General features: G+C 43.7%; 1 protein-coding gene across 1 annotated transcript in view; it reads left to right on the top strand.

Moving 5' to 3' along the window:
- The window catches only part of LOC126281483 (zwei Ig domain protein zig-8-like), a 1,171,655-nt gene extending 1,147,924 nt beyond the window's left edge, over positions 1–23,731 (top strand). The window contains exon 6 of the mRNA XM_049980479.1: positions 21,809–23,731. Coding sequence (XP_049836436.1) covers positions 21,809–21,930 — 122 coding nt within the window. The 3' untranslated portion in view covers positions 21,931–23,731. The remainder of the gene's footprint in view (positions 1–21,808) is intronic.
- The last annotated feature ends 2,467 nt before the right edge of the window (positions 23,732–26,198 follow it).

Raw genomic sequence — 26,198 nt, 5'->3', positions numbered from 1 at the left:
TACTGAGTTCAGGACATGGACACAAATTCCACCTGACACTCTATTATAGTTATTATAGTTCTTGTAATATCGCCTATAGTTGTGGAGGACTGAGGTCTGAATTTCTGGGTACCAAGTTTCCTAAAATCCGATGCAGAAAGCAGGTGTAAAGCTTAAGAGTTGCTGTAGCTCAGTTAGGTAGTGGAAAAACATCCGCAATTCCACTGGACGGTTACGTTATCATGATGCTGAGAATGCGTGGAGTGCACAAGGAGACAGGTTTTGTCTCCAGGTCATCTGATGCCACCTATTGAGTATTTCTAGCCATTTCTATGGTGGACGAGGCATCAGTGAGATCCCAGTCCACAAGGGACACTAAGATCTCAACCGAACCTCAGATGCAGAAATGATAGGGAATGGCAATGTTGGGGCCACCAGAGGGTCCTGTTTCTTAGCAGACTTCTTCTTAGTTTGCTAGCTCTCTCGCTTCTCCTTAGTGGCTTGCTGGGAAGATTTCTCTGAGGCAGCTTCAGACACAGAGGAAGACCGTGAAGCTCTTCATCCAGCAGCTTTATGCCCCTTGAGCCACTGGGGAGTGTCCTCCATGGCATTAGTGCAGACCTTGGTAGAGAGGCCGCCAAGATATCCCTTCTGCATGAGAGGAGCTGGAGGAGGCTTTTGCGTCTCCGGCAGGGGGGGAGGGCGGGGGGAGGGGACCAATGTCCCCTGTGTTTGGGGGGGGGGGGGGGGGGCTTTGCTTTGGGAGGAAAGGAGGAGGGTTTGCCCCCTACCAACAAGTGTACGGATGTATTCTGGTGGCCCAGAGGGCCCATTGTTCGTGGCACAGAGTGAGGAACCACTTGCACTTGGGACATCGATGGTGACGTAGCTGCAGCAGATGTCGACGTCAACCAAATAGGGTGTAACCTTTCAAATTTACATTTAGCCTCTGTGTAAGTCAACCTGTCCAGTGTCTTGTACTTCATGATTTTCCGCCCCTTTTGGAGTTCTGGGCAGTCTGGCGAGGAGCGGAAGTGGTGTTCTCCACAGTTGATGCAAGTAGGAGGAGGTGCATATAGTGTACCTGGATGCAGTGGACGTCCACAGTCTCGACTTGTGGCGCTGGAAGTGCAGTGGGAAGACATATACCCCAACTTCCAGCATTTAATGCACTGCATAGGGGGAAGGACGTATAGTTTAACGTCACAAGCGTAAACCATCACCTTGACCTTTTCAGGCAATGAACCATCCTCAAAGGCTAAGATGAAAGTACCGGTAGCAACACTGTCGTCTTTGGGTTCCCTGTAAACTCTCTGGATGATATGAATACCCCGCCACTCTAAATTCACGCGGTACTCGTCATCATACTACAAGAGGAGAAAGGGATGGAAAATGATCCCCGGGATCATGTAGAGGCTTTCATTGAGAGTGACAGAAACAGGACTATCACCTGGCTTGTCACAAGTGAGTAACGCTTGGGATTGTGCAGGGGATGCTGTCTGAATCAATACAGTGCCGTTTCGCATCTTGGACAGCTCTGTCACTTATCCAAACTTATCCTCAAGGTGTTCAACGAAAAAATAGAAAGTAGAAAGGAGTCCCCATCAGTTCTACTACAGACTAAAAACTTAGGTGAATATAGTTCTCTCCGTTTTGTAGCCCTACGTTCCTCTCATGGCGTAGAGCGGGAGGGAAACGATTTACGGTCATACCTGTAGGCATTGTATTCGATCCTGCCCTTCTTAGAGACAGCTGATGCCGTACAGTCACCAGTAAGAGATGACAGTCCGCTTCATTGCGGGTCATCCGCCCTGATGCCACCCTTTCCGAACAGCTGCTCTCCCCACGGGCGCCACCTAGCTACAGCAAAGGCCAACTGGCATTATGGCCTTTTCCGGGAGTCCTGAAGCCCCAGGAAGACAGGTACCTACTCCTTGGCATGAGTGAAGAGCTTAAAGTTCAGGCATCAGCAGTGCTATCCCTGTGTTGTCAGGTGGCTACTACCAAATGGGTACATGAGGGCTCCACCACAACGGTCTGGCTACCGTGGTGGATACTGGACGGAGAGAAATCCAATATCGTCATGGGGGCGAAAGAGGGCTGGAGACAACGGAAGAAGATGACATACCCCAGAAAGTGTCCTCGCCCAAGTAGTTGAATTGCAGGTGGTGATGCAAAGCAATGACAAGACATTCAGGAGATCGGATCTACAGGCACTATGAATAACTCGTGCACCACGTAAGGCGTCCTTCACTATATGGCCCGCACTTCTGTAGAATTTGGAAAGTGGCAGGTCAAACCACAGACTGGGACCTGAACTCATTGGGCCGAAAAGTGTGAGACTCCTTTTAGACGCCTCTTACAACAGGCAGGGCTACCTTGGGCCTATTCTAAGCCCCGGACCCGCAGGAAGGTGCAGAATTTGAGGCACGTGCTGAGCGGTCAGCTATAGCTACAGCAACTTCACCAACAATTGCCAGGGGAATGGGCCACCTCCCTTTCGCTGCTACACCTACCATTTTGGCGTGTTTCTTTAAATGTCTTCACTTTCTTTCGTACATTTATTGACGTGACGTCTCTTCGCAGTTGTTTAGCTGCTTCTGTCGGTGATATTCCCACAATGAAGCGCTCCTATTGCGGTCATTATGATAAAAACAACATTATCAGCAGTGCAAGTTCGTTCTTTTCATTACCCACTGCGTTTCGGAACGAAAACTTAAATTTTATTAACCATTTACACCAACACTCACTTCATAAAAGAAATAAACGCGCTTCGCCAAGTGACAAATAGCATACTGATGTCAGTGCAGGAAATATTTCATATTCTGAGTGTTTACAGCGCAATATATTCAGCAGTTGGCCGAAAGTGAAAGTTATTTTTTAGGATCCTCCTCGATCGCACCGATTAACAAACATACCCACCAGTACAGACCTGTATGAAGTGACTTTTTTTTACCTGAGTTACTGATTGCCAGTACACTATACAGTACACATGTTTCAGTTTTTTTTACGTTTTTTGTTGCATCTAGAACGAGCTTGACTACGACATACTGCGAGTAAAATTCACTCTTGGAACTTTATCAGCATAACATAGTCAAAAGAAGTCCCAACATATAATTTTTGTGGAACACCATTAGTAATTTTTCTCCATTCAGAAGAAGATCCGTCTTGTAAACTAAATGACCTTTCAAATTTCACACATTCCGTCATCAGTTACTTACGGATTACTTAATGTTTCTCCAAATAAGTGGTTCGTTGTATCGAGTTCCATCAAAAATTCTGGTTGTGCATAGTTCACATAGGTCTCTCTAACGGTTCATTTGCCTGTACTGTAAATCGATTGAGAAGAACTTTATGTGACGGTTTTAGTCTAGTGAGTCTGCTTTTACTTTCCAGTTGATTTCCTGAGCAGCTTCAGGCATTCATAAAATCTGTCCGCTGACCGAGATCACTGCCGATTTTTAGCCACAACCTGGCATTAGGCTTCGCTATCAACTACAGTTGGATGGGTTTGCCGTTATTTGGTTTTTCAGTCGCCAGAAGCAGTAATGGAACCAGAAGAAAGGAATGACAGGCCTACTCTTTGGAAAATATTGGGTTTCATTTTTATAGTAGGCTTCGGGTAGTCATGAGCATAAATCTGAGTCCTCACATAGAAATCACTGTAAACTTCGTGATCACCTTTGAAAGTGACTATGGTACACCAAATGATACAAGCAAACGCCATATGAATCCACACCCGTTGTTGGTTCAACGACGGAAGAGGAATGACGCATGCGCAAAGTGCCGGAGAAGAGAGAGTGGCAGCAGACCGACGTGCCAGGGGTTATTCAACCATAAATCACGATGGGAGAAGGATGTGTACTGACAATACGGCCGCCGAATTGCTGTGATCAGGTATGGACGGGCACTTGGGGCTAGTGTCTACACCATAAATGAAAGCCTACAGCCCGTGTATGGTAAAGAGTTTATGTCTCTTCAAAATGTTGGTCGCATGTTCAGGGAAAGATGAAAGAGTCTGGTGGATGTAGATGGAAGTGGGCATCCCTTCACATTGAAACCGACGCAGAGGTGGAAAGGGATATGAGGCAATTCGTTGGATAGCAAGGCACAGAGTTTTACGGGTGATTTCTTCAAACTAATTACACGCTAGGACCGATGTCTTAATATCGGTGGCGACTACGTCAAAGAATAGCGCAAGGTGTATAGTTCATGATACAATGGTGTATTTCGTATTGACAATAATGTTTCCGTTTCAAAAATGAGGACGAAGCGTACTTTCGGAATATCTCTCGTACATCAGAAAGCGAGGCTGACCTACAAGTAATATCTACTCTGAATCGTTTTCTATATCACAGTACGTTCTTGCAGAAAACTGATGTTTGAATATAGGTTTTTTACCTTTTTTGGAAGGGTTTTACTAATCGAGTTATAAGTGATCGTCAAGCACTTCTGTAGTTTGCACAGTGTTAGTCTGAACCTTCTTGCGGTACTCCAGTATTTGGCCATCCTATCAGCCAGTGGAGACCGAGGTGAGTGCAGATTCCTACAAAATATCCTGTCAGGCACCGTCATCATAATCACTAATCCCTTCGTTCAGTGTATCTTATTGCAATCATTTTAACCTGCTGGAATAATTAATAAATACAACCACAATTATACGTTCTTAGTCTCACGTCAGGAGTGAAATGCGTCCATCAGTATGCTTCAGTACCCACTGCGTGGGGTACAGCGAAAACGTGGTGAGGGAATTCCACTGTCAGGCACGTGCCCGCCGCAGCAACGTCGCTAGGTCGGCCTCTTGAGCCTTAGCGGCGGAGATAATTGCTCCGTGTTTGCTCGACCTACTTTGCTCGCTTTGGCAGCTAAATTACTTTCAAATAAAACACGGAGCTGGAGCAAGAATATAATTTGCAGCTGCCAACTGCGACATCGTGGCAGCAGTTGCAGCCAGTTACATAGGAACTTGTTGAAAGGCAAGACGCCCGAAAACATTATTTTTAAAGAGAAAGGTTACGAAGATCGTCCGTGGCGTTGACAAAACTGGCATGGCAGCCTAGGACTTTACATATATTAGTGAAAGTCGTTGACGAACAATTTCCTGCATTTCTAGCAGAACGGAGGTAGCATCTAACACAAAATGTGGAAAATAAAGTTCCTGGGGTCTGTTCAAAGGAGATACTCATACACGGATTGACAACGCCACACCACCAGATAAGAATAAAAACTCGGAAGGTCCAATTTCGTCGTTCCGCAGCATGACACTTATAAAACTGACCCTAACAAACAACTCTGACACCTTACTGAGGCAGCAAAAGTTAATAATCGACACTAGCATTAATCACAAAATATTTATAGACTATTATTGCAGAAAAGGTACAAGGGAACTTTAGCCTGATCAAGGTAAAGAAATATGTAAATTGAAATAACTTTCTGGTTTATTAAAATAATTACTACAACAAAAGTTGGCGTAAATTAATACAACACGGAGCTTCCGCTTCACTTAACGCAGCTGCATTTCGCTCGATTTCTCTATCGGAAATACTAAGAAAAATACAGAAATGTTTCCCACCTGTTTGATGAATGAAAACAATAATTAACTAACTTCCCATCACGCGTTAAATACTGGACGCGAACGTAACGACCGGCCGCTGTGGCCGAGCGGTTGTAGGCGTTTCAGACCGGAACCGCGCTGCTGCTGCAATCGCAGGTTCAAATCCTGCCTCGGGCATGGATGTGTGTGATGACTTTGGGTTAGTTACGTTTAAGTAGTTGTAAGTCTAGGAGACTGATGACCTCAGATGTTAAGTACCGTAGTGCTCAGAGCCATTTGAGCCATTTGAACCGTTTGTAGGTAGCGCACGCTGCGTACTGAGCCCACCCTAATCGCCACTGTGATACGCCCGAAGTCGTGAGGAAAGTAAAGCAGTAACACTCTACCAGGGATCACTGAGAAGAATATATAGAGAAGGACATCTGCTTGTCAAAATCAATCAAGCTAAAAATAAAAACACAGTTCGCTGTCTCAGACACAACCACTCTCAGTACCGTTACAAGTAACACTCTTTCCCCTCAACTGAGTGGCAACAGAATTATCAGATCACAGCTTGTCCGATATAAATAATTTCCAACCGCCCTCTTCTGGCACTGCCTGCTTGCACTAGCTAACAATAACATGCAATTCACGCGCAGAACTGCTCAACATCGACTAACTCATAACAACATGCAATGAACAACATGACAAACCCGCTTAAGACTGCGCACACCTGTCAATAACAGGTTGGTTGCTTCACTAAAACTCTTTACCACTACCACCTTTAACCGCCCGCTTTCTTTCCTTCAAATACTACGCTGACACGTGGCACCACAACGCCCCTAGCGTTCGTTGGCTAAGATACTCACTCCAAAGATCGCCAATGAAACATAAATATTCACCGTGTAGCAGGAAGGCTACGGAAATCGACAGTCGAGATTTCTGAAAATACACCAAAGATCTTTCCCTGTAATCGATGTGCAAAGGTACACAGTCGAAATGAAGGGTGTTTAAATGAACAGCCATCTTCCAAAAGATTGTACTTCATGACTCCTAAACAACTAGAAATTGTTACGTATGAATACAGATACCACTTACATTTCCTGTTGATTCTTTTATGTGACTCACCGTATCTAAAAAATATTATCATTTATTATTGACAACAATTTTAGAAGTAGAAGTACTAGCTAAATCTATCCGCTTAATATACCATTTGCATCGAGAAATTTTTGTCGCATGGCGATAATAATGCATTGTTCACCTCTGCGATCGAAAGCATCCGCGATCATTGTCATCTCCAGTGAAACGTTTCCGAGTAAGTGAACACGTCATTATGTTGTCTTACAGACAAAAGTTTCGTCCATTGTGTCAAATGGCTTCATCAGGATGGTGTTTTCACCATTGGGCCGGTTCTGCATTCCCATATAACACAGGGCGTCTAAAAAAAGTACCATTTATTCTCACAGGAGTTAGCACTTGTCAAAACTGTAACAAAATATCCTATAATGCATGTTGTTGATATACTTATGGGCCTATTTGTCCTCGCGTTCCCTTGTGTTTGTTACATAATAGTAGACACTACTGGCACTTCTTCATGTGGTTACCACGTACCAGGCACATCCTTCAACTCTTCTTCGCAGTGAATTACGTACTTCTTCAGATATACCTTGCGATTTACACTGCGTCTTATGCATTCGTCACACTGTCCTATACAGTCTGCACATTGTCCATGAGTTGGGCATACACACATGCCTTTTATGTTCCCATAGTCTGAAATTCAACGGATTCTCCTCCGGTGAACCGGGAGGACAACATACAGAATCTGATCGCTCAATCCTTTGTTCGTTGAAGGTTGCCTTATGAGATTGTCGCAAGATCCTTAGAAAACTGCTACGGTCGCAGGTTCTCATCCTGCCTCTCGCATGGATGTGTGTGATGGCCTTAGGTTAGTTAGGTTTAAGTAGTTCTAAGTCTAGGGAGCTGATTGGATAGCCGGCACTGTAGCTCAGCGTGTTTGGTCAGAGGGTTAGCTGCCCTCTGTAACAAAAGAACTGAGTTAGTAGATCAACGACGAACTGAAACTGGTGTCTTGCGACGCCCGCACCGATCAGTTGCAACGAACGAAAACGAACAAAATTAGATTAAAAAAAAAAACAAGTGGTCAACGTGGCAGAATGTCAAACCTAAGAGCCCGGGTTCAGTTCCCGGCTGGGTCGGAGATTTTCTCCGCTCGTGGACTGGTTGTTGTGTTGTCTTAATCATCAACATTTCATCCCCATCGACGCTCAAGTCTCCGAAGTGGCGTCAAATCGAAAGACTTGCACCAGGCCAACAGTCTATCCGAGGGGAGGCCCTGGTCACACGACATTATTATACCTCAGATGTAAAGTCCCATAGTGCTTAGAGCCACTTGAACCATCCTGAACCTTAGAAAAGGTATTGGTGCTCCCGTCGTGCGTAAGCTGTAATCGTATTTAAATGACCTACGGGAATGCAGTCGGCTGGCGCCGTCGGCAAAAGCCGACATTTCGACAGGTGACTACCCGTCATTTCACGGCACAGCTGCAGCAAGTAAGAGCTGACATTTAAAACCTCTTCTTGCACAATTCCGGAAATATAAAACACACAAACAAACTGTAGACACTAGCGCCACTTCACTACCGATGATGACCGCCGACAGAAATTATCGCTCTTGAAAATTACGGAGCAACCGGTGAAGTCACATTAAACATGTCCCTATGTTTTTTGAATAGGGAGCGAGCAGTATCCAATGGTGAATTGAAGCAAAATCCTCAATCTCTATTTAAAAAATGCGCATCATATTAATTCTCGTGCCGCCAGTCGCATCAGGCAAGGCGCTACCCTAGCTCTTGTCCGTGAGAGGATTCATTACACTTGTCGTCAGTTGGATTTTGTTTCTAAGGAATTGTTTCGACTCCACTTGACCACTGCTTGAAAGACGGCGGTACTTTCTTGGGATCGGTTCGGCTGTGCTTCCTGGTGGCACTCTGACCGGTAATTTCATTCCGTAAATGCCCGGCATCTGGCGAAGTGTGAACGTTTCCATGGCTCGGAGTCTAACACTATATCTCGACGGTCTGTGATAAATCCCACGGAGAAAGGTTTTGAGGACGCAGCTCATTTAGCCCATCTAGAGGTCATCTTCCGTCAGAATGGATGCAGTGTAAGGAAGATTAGAATGGCATTGCGCTAATGACCAACCTGGAACCGGGTTGGGACCCGGGTTGGGACCCGGGTTGGGACCTATGTCTGTAGCTTTTATGACTTACGGAAGAAGCATCTGCAACAACGCTGCTCGTGGGGTTAGTGTTTGTGAATTCCTAAGGGACCAAACTTCTGAGGTCATCGGTCCCTATACCGACACACTGCTTAACCTAACTTATGCTAAGAACGACACACACAACCATGCCCGAGGGAGGACTCGAACCTCCCGCGGGAGTGGCCACGCAGTCCGTGACATGACGCCTCGAACCGCATGGCCACTCCGCGCGGCGCTAGTGTTCACAGTCTTGTGTATTTGTGTGTGTGTGTTCTGTGTGTTATCTTTCTGGAACAGCTCGGAAAACCGTCGCCTTAAGTTTATTTGCACAGTGATTATATGCTAAAGATTGGTCTTGGAAATGACGGGGTAGTCACCTGTCGAAAAATCGACGGTTGTAGACGACAACCAGGTGCATTCCTTTAAGTATACTGAACACTGTATGTGTCTCGAAAAACTCAGGTCTGACATAATCGTATTCTTTCTGCACAGGTGACGTTTTCCAATTGCTCCGGAAGTTCATAGTGAGGAAATCTGTGACACACAGCACTTGTTAAACTATTTGGTAAAGTGTACGATCCTAGAGTCCGCCACAGATAATTCCTGCCCATATACTGTATTGATAGTGAAACGACGCTGATGCCTCGCATCCATGATTGCTCGAGTATGTCCAAACGTGAGTGTTGTGATAATTTATTATGCCATCTAACGTGAACAACGGGCCACCAACCCATCGTGCGACATACTTCCCGTCAATATGTCGTGTCAATGGACTGGTCGAAGAAATATGGTATTTTGGACTCCCATTTCACCGAAACAGAATCAATCAGGATATCTGGCGCTGATGGCTGTTAAGGGCATTATGTATGGCCAAGCCATGGACAATGTGCAGCTGTTACAGGAGCGTCGTAATAACGTTTGTGACGCAATACGAAAGGAGCCAGTTGTATTAGTGATATAGGGTTGTCAGCATGTGCCGCAACCTCATGCAGCACTGCCATTCGGTCTATTTCTAAGTACCGGTAACAGACAGATGGGAACAGGAGGTCAGATTAACCCACATTTGAAAAGGAATAGATTTCTGGACATACAATTACGTGGAACTTTCGTTTCGTTAATATCAATATACCTCCTACAGGAATATGACACATTTTTGAAGACACTTTATATACGAGGATACAGAGGGTGGCCGGAAGTATGGAAACACTAATACTGTAACACACTACCATGCTTAATATGCCGTACGAAAACTGTTGCCATTCAGGACAAAACAGCTTCCAATTGTCTCCAAACGTATGTATACAGGTCCTGTATAGTTTTCGAGGGGATCCTACACAACAGTTCACGCAAACTAGTGGCTGATAACAGGGAACGAATCGCTCTCATAATCCTTGGCAATTTTGCGAACCAATAGAGTGACCTTGGGGCCCATGGAATACCACGATATCGTTGCACAAAAGGTCACCGAACTCTCCCCATGTTTCACCCTTGGCAGCTAGCAGTCTGCATCATAGGCCTGGCACGGTGTCCGCCAGTCGTAAACTCGTCCAGAATTTTGAATCAGTGTTAAAGGAGAGTTATACGGCCAAATGACTTTCTTCAATTGCTCCATAGGCCTGGTTTCATGGCTTCACTACCATGTGATCAGCCATTGGCATTTGCAGCACAGACGATTCGTTATGTAATTCCATCCAGCCATTCAGCTCCCTGCTTATAGAACTCCATTCGTGTTACTCAAGTGCTGAACAGCTTGCGAGTGAGACTGAAGTTCTGCATTGACTTAGGCAGCTGTCGTCCTTTTATATTCCGTCAGAATTTTCATCCATGACTATCTGTCAGAATCACTCAAGACACGCTTTCTCCTGCGTTGTGGCTTAGCTGATAATATTTTTTTTCGTTTTTCATGTAAGGGGTATACATCCTCGATACCATACTTGTTCACAGCAAACACTTCAGCTACCTAGGTTACGGAAGCGGATACCATACGAGCACCAACAATTTCCACACGTTCGAATGCTCTGAGCTCCGACATAACGCACTCACAACTTCTGTTCCACCCCTTACTGACACTTGCAACGTGTTGAGAACGTTGCACAGGGGCCGTTGATGGTTAAGGTAATGCGGCCAGTAAATATAGCATCATACTGTTGATGCTCCAAGTTCAGCTGTGTACAAGCTGCCAACGGTGATGGCACTTTGACACAATGAGTGAACCAAAGTGCTATCACTCTGGTTAATGGCAATGCGGCCAGTTAATGTATAATGTACTGTCGAGGCTTCCAGTGCAATTGTGTACACGCTTCCACCGCTGATGGGACGCAAACACACGAGTGAACCGAAGCGCTCTCACGCTCAAGTGTAATGATAATGTGGTCGTTTAATGTTAATGTGGCCGGTTAATGTATGTTTGCTGCCACACCCGACGGTGTGCCATCTGACGACGAGGAAAACAAAGCGCTCTCACGGTCAGGTGCAGTGATATTGCGGTTAGTTAATGATAAAGTGGCCATTTAATATAATATCGTACTGTCAATGCTCCTAGAGCAATTGTGCACACCTTGTCACCCCTGATGTCCCAGTGACGTACAATGAGCGAGCTGTAGGGCCATCACTGTCAGGTGCATTAATAGTATGATCAGTTTAAGATAATGAGGTCAGTTAATATAGCGTCATACTGTTGATGATCCCAGCGAAACTGTGTATGTACTACCACCTCTGATTGCATTCCGACTCTCGATGAGTGAGCTGAAGCACTCTCACTCTCAGGTGTAATGATAATGTGGTTGGTTAATGATAAAGTGGCCTATTAACATAGCACCATATTGTCAATGCTCACAGTGCAATTGTGTGTATGCTGTCACACTCGATGGCGCCCTGTCATACAACGAGTGAACCAAATCGCTCTGATTAATTATAGAGTGGGCGGTTAATATAGCATGGTACTGTCGTTGCTCCCAACACCGGTGGGTACATGTTGCACTGTTGATGGTACACAAATTCACAAGGAACTAGCCACAACACATACACTCCAATGTGCAATGAAAAGATTGTCAATTAATGTTTTCTTGTGATATGTTACAATGCAGCATCACCGGTCTTTTGTGGTCTAAATGTGTCGGCGAGGCAGTAAATTTATCCACAGGGCAGTGACGCTGCGTCACTGCAATATACTTGGAGTCCCGTACCACCCTCAAACGGTGGCAATACTACATGAGGCAGGCAGAAAAATTTTGTCCTAGGTGGGCAGGTAGGGTCGACGTATTGGACGTAGTAGGGGGGTCCAGTCCCGCCAAATGATGCCTCTGTAGTGGGAGTGCCAGGCCTATCGTTAGCCATGGTCCGATTCCTCTAGGATGGTTAGATGGTCGATGTCAGCGGCGTGAAAGTGTGGTCACAGCGTGGCGTAAATCATGGTTAGTGTCCGTCAGGGCATTCACTTTCTCATAGAGCCGCCGCGCGTTGTTCCGTATGGTCGACTTGAGGGGGACAATGTCCGCTTCCTCGTGGAGGGTCACAGGTCTCGTGAATGGCGGGACGTGCAGGCTCCACCTGAGAACCTTGTTCTGCAAGTGCTGTAACGTCCCATTCTGGTGACACTAATCGTGGCCAGTGCAGCAGAGACATACGTAAGAGGGCACTCAGGATAACTGTTCGGTAAATGCAAGAGCTTGGTGTACAGGTTAAGTTCTCCACTGCGGAAGAGTGGGTACAAAGCACTGGTCAGCTTTTGCCCCTTGTTGGCGACATGCTTCTCATGACGGTGCAGGAGGAACTTGTGGTCCATCTGGGCCCCGAGATCGGTATTTGTCGGGGACCAGGGCGCCTACACGCCTGCAATCGAAATATTGCGGCGGACGACTAAGCGCCGTTTGGTAAAATAGACTGCCCTAGTTTGGGGAAGGCACCGGGTGATTATGGCGTTCGCCTGACTCTGGAGGCAGGTGATGACCGCACCGGTGGGCGGCCGGTGATATGCTTTGGCGGGGAAACACTCGGGTAACGTAGCATATTATTCATTTTAGGTAGCTTATGTAGTATTATTGTAATTGTAGCTGCGAGAGAGCTTCACATTGATTACAAAATCATTATCAGTACGTTCTGTTTGTTTCATTTCTGAAGGAATGCAAAATACAGTCCTATGTCTTTATTCTCACACATGTATAATATAATTAAAATGCTGTTCTCATATATTTCAAAACGAAGTAGGTCGAAGAGTATAAGTCGCTGGAATATTCATTTGTCTCATCTGGCTCGTTTTCGCTGAGTCAAATGTTCTTTGATGTGGGCACGCTGCATCTGTTTTCGACAGTCGCTGGGTCAAAGCAAGATGGCGGTTGTTATCTTACAAGTAAGAATAAGAATATTAATTAATAAAAAGCAAATAAAATTCCTACTGCTGGCCTGACGTGTCATCTTGTGGTTGAATGCACACTGTAAAACTTTGAAACTGTTTCTGAATACGGTGCGGGACCGGATTACGTCAGGGTGGTATACGTATGCAGACACATCAATACACAAACTACAGGAGAGGCTGACAAATTCCCCTTGCAATAGCGCTCGTAGAAGTGCGAAAACCACCATATGTCTTCTGTTCAAAAAACACGAAAAACAGCTGAGTATATGTGTGCTGCAAACAGGAACCACGGACTGTTTTGCGTTCTTATAATGAGATTGCTCTGCTTTGGCGCTGCCCGACGTATTTTCGGCTCTGTCTTCCTATGTATTCTGTACTTGATCTTGCACTCTTGGTTCTTGCTTTTCTTCTTGTCCTCACAGTATTCACCTCTTACGATATTCTCTTCTGTCACGAATATCCAAATACGTTCTCCTCTCGGAATTACAGCAAGCTAATGTAACAATTGTGAAGCAATAGTCCTCTAGAAAGTTCCGATTTGTTCTCAGTTCTTCATATTGTTACCGTGGTCTCGATCTCCGTACATTGCCTCAGAATTCTTCTTCAATTTCTTCGCTTTCAACTGCAACGAAAACTGTTCTTCCTCCCACAAAATTAATAAATGGTTCACTAATTACGTCCGCCGTCACGCCCGTCTCTCGATACAAATCCCAGTTCGTATAGAGGCTGTCCCTTTCACTTCTTATTTCTGCACCTATAGATTTTTTTCATAGGTTAAATGTTCCCTGCCAGACGAAAGCTTCAGGACACACAAATGTTACACGTAATTGCACTGACAGAATAATATTAGAGATTCATATAAAATTTTTCCTTACATTTTCAGTTAAACTAAGGCATGAAATAAATGACAGCAATTAAAATGATTGGCTACACACAAATGTTGTACATTCCACCCACGCATTTGACTAGCGAGATGCTGTTATGATCAAAGCAGGGGCAGAAAATCTGCCCGTTATAGATTAAGAATGACAAACTACCGTCTGGAATGCATCGTATGTTGGCTTACTGAATGTGTAGGTATATGTAGGTTTGGAAGGGATATGATAAGAAATCGCTAATTTTAGTTTGAAGTACCCTCTCCATCCCTACTGCCACGCCGATGCATGCGGTCAAGATAGGATAAATCCGGGAGAGATGGTGCACATATTCAAAATCATTATGTGAAGTTCCATGGTGTACATTTAGTATTTTTATTGTTTTTTTTTTGTACGACTAAACACACCAATTGCCTATAACAAACAATTTATCAGGAGTTTTCAATGTAATATTTAAACGTAATATTTGACAATGAAATTATCTTTACATTTAGGGTCCTATCGATTATGCTATGGGTGATATGCTACAGCCTATAAATCCTCAAAAACATCCATTTTTTCAGACAAAATCTCTATGTAGATACTTATAAGTATATTTTTGGTTATAAATATGTTGTGGGAAGAAGAGAAAAAAATTAAGTGTTAACAATAGTTTTTCTTAATGATAGTTATGTATCTAATTAGTTTACTTGTTTAGATAACTAGTTTACTTGTTGATAGTTGCAAGCATTAAAACCAAGATATATGTTACCTTTATTCAGCAGACTCAAATATTCCTAGTGATATATTAAATTAAAAACAGAAGTAATATTTACAAATTCTTATTAGGTATTTTACTCTAAAAATTATAAATATAGTTTTATTTACAAATTGGCTTCACTCATTTTTTCAGTATCTGGCGAAATTATTTTAAGTGATGGGCTATATATACATATATATTTGTCAGTTATTCTTGTTGCATAAATAAAATAGCTATTTGAAACTGCTATTTCATTTATTCAGCCGATATATGTTCCGGATTTGTTGGTCAGAGACGCAGCACCTTACAAATAAATGACTTTGATAGCACAAGAAGCCGTACTCGAATCAAAACACGCCCAACAGAAATTACGGTTTATGAAAAATACTCAAATATTTGGAAATATTTCACTATTTAGCGTAGACTATGAACTAATCCGGACACTGAAAAAGCTTTGAAGAGATATTTACAGACTTACTTCAATTATTCCCCCAGAGCGTAAGTAAAAGGTACTAAATCGGAACGTAAATACTTTTATTAGGGCATGGCGTCGACGGAGAAACTGCACTGCCGATATGCGCACACTTTGTCGGTGTATACCGAAACTACGAGGTTGTGCGCAGCCTATACCGCATGCGGCACCGCTCCCGTATTTACCCTAAAAGCTGTGGAATAAGGACGTGCCTTCCCGTCCCTTCATACTAATCACTAACACCCAATGGGATGCCTTACAAATTGATTCCAGAATGACATTACACTATATAAGATCTGAAAAAGGCACTGTCCCATTAAAACATATCTACGCCTCCCTGATGAAAACCACGTTCAACAAAGCAAAAACCGCTGACACTAAAATAACATGACGCTCCTACCAGGAAACGTTGTATTCAACATCCTATTCCACTTCCTTCACCTGCTTCGAAAGGTTACTTTAACCAGTTGAGTCCCAACACCACGAAAAAATGTTATATAAAAATGTCCACAAAATTTACCTTCACTATCACAGTAGGCAACCAATATAAGAAGAAAGTGACAAAAAAGCGAACACTCGATTGTTTCACGTAGGTGGTTTCGCTTTGGAACCACTGGGGCATACAGTTTTCAACCACATATCATTTAATATGATAGATTTGAAAGCAATTTCGCATTATTCCTAGATGCAGTCTCAAATTTCTAAACGGCTATGACCTCATAATGCCTAAAACGAATTATAATCCTAAATGAAAAGTAAAAATAATCCCAAAATTTAAAAAATGTATATGAAAAGTACATATTGCTCCAGTTGATTCATATCGAAACCACTGATAAAATCAGTTGTATTAACTCAGATATACTTTACAATAAGTTAAGATATGCTTATTTTCACTGTCAATAATCTTCTCAACGTCGTTGTTGTTGTGGTCTTCAGTCCTGAGACTGGTTTCATGCAGCTCTCCATGCTACTCTATCCTGTGAAGCATCTTCACCATTCAGTACGTACTGCAACCTACATCCTTCTGAATCTGCTTGGTGTATTCTTCTCTTGGTCTCCCTCTACGATATTTACCCTCCACGCTGCCGTCAAATACTAAATTGGTGATCCCTTCGTGCCTCAGAACATGTACTACCCACCGATCCCTTCTTCTAATCAAGTTGTGCCACAAACTCCTCTTCTCCCCATTCCTCTTGAACACCTCCTCATTAGTTATGTGATCTACCCATCTTATCTTCAGCATTATTCAGTAGCACCACATTTCGAAAGCTTCTATTCTCTTCTTGTCTAAACTATTTATCGTCCATGTTTCACTTCCATACGTGACTACTCTCCATACAAATACTTTCAGAATCGGCTTCCTGACACTTAAATCTATACTCGATGTTAACAAATTTCTCTTCTTCAGAAACGCTTTCCTTCCCATTGCCAGTCTACATTTTATATCCTCTCTACTTCGACCATCATCAGTTATTTTGCTCCCCGAAAAGCAAAACTCCTTTACTACTTTCAGTGTCTCATTTCCTAATCTAATACCCTCAGCATCACCCGACTTAATTCGACTACATTCCATTATCCTCGTTTTGCTTTTGTTGATGTTCATCTTATATCCTGCTTTCAAGACACTATCCATTCCATTCAACTGCTCTTCCAAGTCCTTTGCTGTCTGTGACAGAGTTACAATGTCATCGGCGAACCTCAAAATTTTTATTTCTTTTACATGGATTTTAATACCTACTCTGAAATTTTCTTTTGTTTCCTTCACTGCTTGCTCAATATACAGATTGAATAACACCGGGGAGAGGCTACAACCCTGTCTCACTCCCATCCCAACCACTGCTTCCCTTTCATGCCCTTCAACTCTTATAACTGCCATTTGGTTTCTATACAAATTGTAAATAGCCTTTCGCTCCCTATATTTTACCCCTGCCACCTTCAATATGGCCACTATAAAAAAAAAAACTACGGGGCACAATCTCCTACAGTCAGTAACACAGTCTCCGCACAGACTGTTCCTTTAAGCACCGTAAATGACTGCTTAATGCCCTTTTTGGAGAATTGCCTCAGTGTACCACGAGATGCCTCTGTCTTGCAGTAGCGTCATAGGTTTCATGCCAAAGGTACTGGCTCTTCATAACAAAATTAATAAGCTTAGTTCTCCCTGCTCCACAATAACATACCAAGAAACAGTGTCCACTAAATGCTTGTTGGCAGGCTGTGAAGCACAAGGGTACCGGTACTGGCAGGCTTCTGTGCTATTTGAATAGGACCTCGACGCGACAACAGATGTTTCGTACGGAGTTCCTGTTTTTGGTCGATCCGATGAGACATATCGCTTAATTTGTCTATCGAAGAAATGGTGCGGTTGATGAATGCATGAAGGAACTATTTGCATCGTCCTGTCGATAATGACACTACGAAATTAGATGTGTGTGTCCAAAGTCTCGCCATTATTTTTTTTTTATAAAAGAAAAAGGAGATCTGTTTTAGTAACAAATAGAATTGTAGTTCTTCGTGTACAGGAGAGTCACAGAAGACGGTGAAAATAGAATTCAGTTTCCATCTCTTAGTTACTCTAAATAATAAACTATTCAATGCCCAAAAATCTCGAACTTTGTATTTGCAACTGATTCGTCGAATCTGCATCGGTCTGTACTTGGAACTACCGGTATTCTGACATTCCGTACAGTTGCTGAGAGTGGAATAGCTATAGAGGTAATCGAGCTTGGTTTCGGCTCGGTATGAACTGAGTATTTCAAATAGACCAGTACCTTGTAGATTCATTCTAAATCGCTTACTCACAGTATCATCACGTATGACCATTTTGCACAATGATACTAACGGTGTGACACCTAAAAGAACCACATTTGTGCGAAATCACGTTTGAGGATTTCAGTAGAAACTTTGTTTTCTTAAAAGAAAAAGAATAAAAGAATTAAAGTATTAATGATGCCATGGCTGACAAGTGAAGTTTAAGTACTTAACTTTCGCTGAGAATATAATCAATCCAAAATTTACTAGTATAAGGTTTTCGTTAATCATCAAAAAATTTGGAGTTATCACATTGCCATCATATTATTGGTTATGAGTCGTACCATTTTACTCTTATTAAGAAATGAAGAATTTAAATAAAAACTAATTATCTTTTCAGATATAATTGTGTATAAGTTGTTTGCAATGTACAACCGTACCTAAGATTTTATGTACGTAATTATTTGAAGTGTAAGCCTGCACTTCTGTCCTTGAAGCGCAATCGAATCAAAACTGACAAGATAGACAGATTATTAAAAACTGAGCATTATGCATTATCATATATGGGGTTCGAAAACTCATATTTTCCTGCAAATCAACGAAAGAAAAATTTTTTACTTCCGCATATGTACCCGCATGATGAACGCTGTGCAACGAAAGTGCTGCCTGTCGTAGCGACCTAGGCATGTGGATGGAGATCAGAGAACCTTTCATTGATCTTCAAGTATATTTTTTTTTGGCATTTCTTTCCGTTTGAAACTGATAGTAGTAGGAGGGTTAAAACGATATGTAAATCAATTACGGCACCAAAAGAATCGAATGAATGCAACTTCGCGCAGTTACACACACACACACACACACACACACACACACACACACACACACACACACGAGCGAGAGGGAATTATCGGAATGGAACGGTTTACATGTACAGACACACAAATGATTACAGTTTCAAAAACATTGGGTGATTTATTCAAAAGGAAGTGCTTCACCAATTTGGTCCGACTCCGGCCCTTATGGAAACAATTGTTTGGCCTGGCGTTGATTGACAGAGTCGTTGGATGTCTTCGCCAGGGATAACGTGCCAAATTCTAGTGCATTAGATCGTAATCGAGGGCCCTGCCCATAATGCTGCTAAAATTCTCAATTGAGGAGAAATACGGAGACTGCGTAGGCCAATGTAGGGCTTGGCAGGCACGAAGACAACCAGTAGAAACCCTGATCGTGTGGGGGCGGGCATTATCTGGCTGAAATGTACGTCAAGAATGGTTTGCCTTGAAGGGGGGTGTGCTGTGAGGCTGCCGCGAATGCCTGCTATGAAAAGAATTAACACCCCAGACCATCACCCCTTGTTGTCGGACAGTATACCGGGCGGCAGTCAGACTGGGATCCTACCGCTGTCTGCAGAGGTGTCTTCGCTGGCCATCGGGACTCATTGCGAAGCGGCGCTCGTGGCTGAAGACAATTCTGCTCCAGTCAACGAAATTCCTGGTCGAAGTCTTGTGGTGTTGTAACTTTCTTATAGATAATTCCGTCATTTGCAACAGTACTACAGATCTTCCGATGCTTTCTGCCATATCATTGGCCGCCCGGCTAGCCGCGCGCTCTAACGCGCTGCTTCCCGAGTGCGAAAGGGGGCGAAAGGGTGCAGGTTCCGGGCACGAATCCACCCGGCGGATTAATGGCGAGGTCCGGTGTGCCGGCCAGCCAATGGTTTTTAGGCGGTTTCTCATCTGCCTCGGCGAATGCGGTCAGCTTCCCGTTACTCCGCCTCAGTTACACTGTGTCGGCGATTTCTGCGCAAGCACTGTCTAGACGTACGCGTACACCACAATTACTCCACCACGCGAACATTTGGGATTACGATTACACCCGTCTGGTATGAGGCGATCCGGTTCCCATTCCCGGGGGGGGGGGGGGGGGGGGGGTACTGTGGGCGCCGAACCGCACAATAATCCTGGGTTCGGTGTGGGGCGGCAGTGTGGTGGTGGACCGATGTGGCCTGTTGTGGGATTATGAACCACTGAGGGCTACGGCGCACACGAAGCATCTCCGTCGTTTCTAGGCATCATTTCCGTACATTATAACAGTAACGGTCGTATGACACATTTCTTGGCATGTACCTGAAATTATCCACCGCTCTCGCTAGTTTTGAGTAGACTGCACGCAGTGAAAGTTAGGGGCGGTTTTCTCAAGAAACGTTGCGGGATCGTAGTGCGTTAAGCCAAAATGTCTTGGAACGTTAAATATTAGGATGCACACAAAGGAACAGTCAAACACGAGCCGAATCTATGATAATGAGTACAGGCCAAAGCAATGAATTAAAATGAGTATCAAGCCCGGGATTTGAACCCAGGGCTCTCCCTCATTAGGGTGATGCGCCATCCTGACACTGCAGCTAATAGACGTTTTGAGATTACTGTACTACGTCTACCTCCCTGATATTGTTGTTGTTGTCGTCTTCAGTCCTGAGACTGGTTTGATGCAGCGCACCATGCTACTCTATCCTGTGCAAGCTTCTTCATCTCCCAGTACCTACTGCAACGTACATACTTCTGAATTTGCTTGGTGTATTCATCTCTTGGTCTCGCTCTACGATTTTTACCCTCCACGCTGCCGTCCAATACTAAATTGGTAATCCCTTGATGCCTCAGAACATGTCCTACCAACCGATCACTTCTTCTAGTCAAGTTGTGCCACAAACTCCTCTTCTCCCCAATTCTATTCAACACCAGCTCATTAGTTATGTGATCTACCCATCCAATCTTCGGCATTCTTCTGTAGCACCACATTTGGAAAGATTCTATGCTCTTCTAGTCTAAGCTATTTGTCGTCCATGGTTCATTTCACTCCATACGAATCCTTTCAGAAGCGCCTTACTGACAAATCTGTACTCGATACTGACAAATTTCTCTTCTTCAGAAACGCTCTCCTTGCCGTTGCTAGTCTACATTTTATATCCTCTCTACTTCGACCTTTAACATTTATTTTGCTCCCAGATAGAAAAACTCCTTTACTACTTTAAGCGTCTCATTTCCTAATGTAATTCCAGCAGGATAGCCCGAGTTAATTCATCTACATTCCATTATCCTCGCTTTGCTTTTGTTGGTGTGCATCTCATATCCTTCTTTCAAGTCACTGTCCATTCCGTTCAACTGCTCTTCCAAGTCCTTTGCTGTCTATGACATTTACAGTGTCATCGGCGGATCTCAAAGTTTTTATTTCTTCTATATGGATTTTAAAACCTACTCCGAACTTTTCTTTCCTTTCCTTTACTGCTTGCTCAATATACAGATTGAATAACATTTGCGAGGGGCTACAACCCTGTCTCACTCCCTTCCCAATCACTGCTTCCCTTTCATGTCTCTCGACTCTTATAACTGTCACCTGGTTTCTGTACAAATTGTAAATAGCCTTTCGCTCCCTGTGTTTTACACCTGCTACATTCAAAATCTGAAAAATTCGCGATTACAGACTCCAGTTCACAGCTCAGTTCATCATTGATGGTCCTCTTCTCAACTTGTACAAATACTGCAGAGGTTGTCCGACACTGGACCGTAATGGGGATCATTCTGCCTTTACCTTAAGCATAGGTGATACATTAATCATATGAAATAATGTGTTCCAGAGAGATATTATGTCTTACATATATCTGTTCATTATTGTAGATACAGTTGAGACTTAGTGTGTTTCTGGAACATATGACTCGATCTGGTTAATGAGCCGAAAATGTTGTCCTTACTCTTATCAGTGTCATATGATGTATGTGTTTGTGTCACGACGACAGACATGGTGTCCGTGCGTGGTGTGTCCCTGTTGCAGGCGAACACCCGGCGGCGATGCAGCACGGCAACCGTGGTCGGCGGTCGGCGCCGTCCGGCGGACTCTGCCTGGCTCTGGCTGCGTGGGCGGTGGCGGTCGCTGCCCTCGGCCCGCTCCTGTAGCCGCCCCCTCCGCCCCCTCACCGCAAGATGACTCCGAGACGTCACCGAGAGCTGCCTCTGTCGGCCGGTGCCTCCGTCAGGAAACAACAGCTCGAGTGAACGCGTCCACCCGGTGCCACCTGCCGGCACCGCAGTATCCTCTGGACATAATCGATGCGCGGGGTCGAAACTGGGCCTGGGAACAGCCCAAGTTCGTGCCTCTTTGTGTGCCCATGCAAAAGTGGAGTAACGGTGCCGGGGGAGGATGGGGAGGCAGCGAGGTGAAAGAAAGGCAAGAAGCATCGCGTGCGCACTGCTACCTGCGGTCGGGTGGCGTGTATTTCGGTAGCCGGCGGGCCGCGACGGTGCTATGGCGCCTCTAACGGCGAGCACGCACGCCAGGCCGCGCCGGGTGTGGCTTCCGTAACACCCCGCCTTCTGCGGACCGCACTGCAGTTTGCCGACAGGGCGCGACCGGGTATTAAAGTGAGCGAGTGTGTATGATGTTGCGGAACGCGGAATGTTGGTGTAACTACGAGTAAGGCTGAATGAACGTGCTACCTACCGTAGAAAATGGACTACTCATGCGAAGCACGACGTTGCTGTTAACTTTTAAAATTCTTAGCATTTCACCTCACAGGAATTGAGAAAAACTCTGCGTTTCGTCGTACTACGCGTAATACCGTACAAGATTTATGGAAGGAAACAGAAATCATTGACTGTTTTTGTAAATGCACATCCAATTCCTTGCAAAATACCCATTTTGTCTGCTGAGAATCTTCATGTAAATAAGACAAGGTCGTACCTAAGTATTTTGTGTCGATAGCAATCGTTCTTGTGACAACAGATTAGAAGCAATGACTCTCAACTGCGCCACATTTTCAGAGATAACATGTCAAATTGTGGCTCTATGCGACCGAAGTTTATCGGATTTAACAAATATGTGCTTAACTGAACGGTATCAAAACAAAGTTAATCTTATCGGAGAGAATGTATAAGAAAATACTGTTTACCAGCACCTAAGAATGTGATGAACTTCGCTGTAGAGGTATCAGTTTCTGTGTGTAAAGCGTTATACAGTGCAGAAACCACGAATGCAGTAGGCTGGTAAAATACTGTAAGAACACGTGCGACAGTGTGACAGTGACAGGAGCAGAAACTAGAAGTGATGGAAAGGTTGTATATTTTTCTTAAGAGGTTAAAAGAGTATTCAGCTGCCCCAGCGTGCAGTGGTGGCAGTCAGACGAACCTATGTGTAAGACCTGCAATTTAAAATGTGTTCCTCGGAACAATGAACAGCAGTGTTATTGCCTGAATTGTGAAGTCAGATAAGCAAATTAGCAGAAATAATGAAAGGAACTTCTGGCCAGAATGACAGCCGTGTTGAACAGCAGATACATGTGCATAGGCATTAAGGTGTCACACGAGAACAGAAATTGTTTCAAGTGAGCTGAAAGCAATCTAGTGCTATCACCTGAAAGAATATTAAATTTAGCCACTTTGGCCTCTTGAGACTACCAGGCATTGGTGCTACTGAATTACATTTAGTTAAACATGGAACTTGTAATCTCAATTTAGCGAAACCTATGACGACGTCGCCGAATTTGAGAGGCGCTTTTCTCTTCCCAATATATGTTTAATACGTTATACGCTTGTGCAGTGTGTTGTACAGTGAAGCGTGATCGAAATAATAAACTGCCTTCAAAGCTTTTATGACCAGTGTAACACATTATAGCAATTTTTCAATGCCAGAGTAAACAACTATGTTAAAACCTGGAATATCTAAACGGCAGTGCTAAAATATAAATAAATCTGATATCGAAGGCCCTTGCAGAAACATTCGATACTTAGTTTTCAGGCATATACACATGAAGTGTGCCATTGATATTTTCTATTTACATCAAACAACTTTTATCCTACTGAATTTCATTAATATCATCTTCATATTACTCGAGTGTAATAAAGTCTCAAGCATTGAAATCATGAGCTGTGAAATGTTGCAATTTTGTCAAACCATAGCTTGAACCAACAAAAAATCAAATTCATTACCGTAATACTTCTTCCATATCACTTCTGAATAATTTGTGAATGCATTGCATACTTGCGCACAAATCAGTGGCGTGACACCCTTCCGCGTTGGATTTATCCCATTTCTGTTTCGTTTCAGTCTTGTAGGAGAAGGTTTTTATTAGAGATTAGTTTGTATACAAATAAAAATTTTTGTACTGAATCATGGTCTTTCTCTACGTTCTTAGAGGTGCAAAAGGAAATCCTCTGAGTCGCCAAAATCCTGTACATACCAATTCTGGCTCATACTGTGAGGGTAGATAGCAAGACCAACAAGGAAACTATTTCGCCACAGGCCCATAATGAAGTTTCATTTCGCTTAGAAGAAATCCCTAGAACAAGTACATCAGTTTGTCTTCCTATATTGTAAGTCTTCCTCGCTGTTCGTAATTTCCCCTTCGTTATGGGAGTGTGCTAGAACCGATGTGCAGCTCTATAAGGACTGTGAGAAATTGGTTCCACTGAGTCGGGATGAGTGTGCCAGCAAAAACAATTGTAAGTCCAAATATACTGACCACCTACAGGTCATCGATTATCGAGGCATATATTTAAATCACCAAGCAGGATATTTCCAGTTTGGGTATCTGACAGATATATTTTATGAATGATTTATTCACACCCCACTTTTGGTAAACTTGACGTAGTTCAGTTATAGGACGCTCAATATTTGTTTGCATCATCAATTACAAGCTTTCTTCCGACTGTGGAATGAAAACTCTGGAAGAATATCTTTCCTTTAGGAAGTATTTGGTATGAAGATGAAGGAAATGTGTCAAAGACCTTTGCCCAGGTTCTGTTTACACAAAGAACATGCTATGGCCTGGAGGTATAAGGACAAACAGAATTTTAAATTTGTTACACTCGTAGTATACGCTGTAACCACCTATGACAGCCCATTTGGGACCCTTGTACCGATATTTTGATTTATAAAAAATACAAGTTATAAGTGTTCGGTTATCTCATAACCTCTCGTAACACAGTTTCAGATTAATCCAGGAACAAGACTGGATTGACACTGACTAAGTTTGTCAGACGAGCTTCCTCGATTGGCTATATTTTCTGTTTCAGCATATTAGCTGGCTAAGGTTTGAGTAACTAATTTCTTGTGTAAAGGCATAATAAGAGTTAACTTCAATTTAAAATCTGCTGCAGAAATACGCTTTTCAGTTCTAATACAAGAGTAATCTACAAATATTGGCGATATTCATTGTTGCTATTATAGCGACTAACAGCTGTCATGTCATGATTTCATGAATTTAGTCCTAATGGATATGAAGTAGATAAAACGTTGTGAGCAATGGTCATTGGGTAGTTATTGAAAATTATTGAGTACCTCTTTGGTTGGATAATAAAAGTCATTAAAAGGTGTTCCTTTTTAGTGTTTCAAATCACTGAAAAATTTGGCTGGGAAAAAATTCTTACTATAAGGTGGGACCAGTGAAACAAACTTACTGCTGACTGCGATTGCACTCTTTAGACTGAGTGGTGGTGACTATGGGTTGGAGGCCCTGTGAAAATGCTTTTATTCAACTTTAATTACATAACGAGTTGTTTTGTTCAGGGAGGCAAACACACCTCAGTCCGCTGATTCTGGCTGAAAGTGGCTCGTGGCCGGCTGCGAGGAGGTACTCACTTAGGTGTCCGGTGGTGCTGAAGACGCGCCGGAGGAAGCAGCCGGCAGCGTCAGTAGACCACTGCCGTGACGTCAGAGGCGGCGCGTGTTATTCTGTGACGGCATTGCTGAGGAGTACAGCCCCACACACACTTACCACGGCGGTGGGTGGTGACTGATATGTGCTGGATGCTACCCATTACCCTCTGGTAGGAGGCAGCTGATTCGAACGAAATGTCATTGATGCTGAGACACCAAGTCCCGTAAGGAACTTTGTGGTGGTGTCAGCTGGCCGAACCCGGACTCAAACCCATGGCTGCTATTGGCAATGCACCCTCATTTTGTCGCCCAACGTGGCCTAGGTGTCATGGCGCTAATGGACTACGGTGTGTCTCTGCTTCGAAATTCAGATCTATTTATACGCCTTCGGTGCGCATCTGTGGCACCAAAACCTAGCACCAAGTCGAGTAGCCCATAACAAGAGTCTTTCCCTGGAGTGGTGACGTCAACCCACCTGCTGCAGCTATTACCGCTGCGTGGTGCACTTTTACAGTGAGCGTTGCTAGCCTATCCTGCAATCCTGCTGCACTTGTGGATACGTATGTTTCTT

This window comes from Schistocerca gregaria, chromosome 7 (assembly GCF_023897955.1).
Source record: "Schistocerca gregaria isolate iqSchGreg1 chromosome 7, iqSchGreg1.2, whole genome shotgun sequence".
Classification (NCBI taxonomy): Eukaryota; Metazoa; Arthropoda; class Insecta; order Orthoptera; family Acrididae; genus Schistocerca; species Schistocerca gregaria.
The sequence above is the reverse complement of the archived record's forward strand: the minus strand, read 5'-3'. Positions and strand labels throughout refer to the sequence as shown.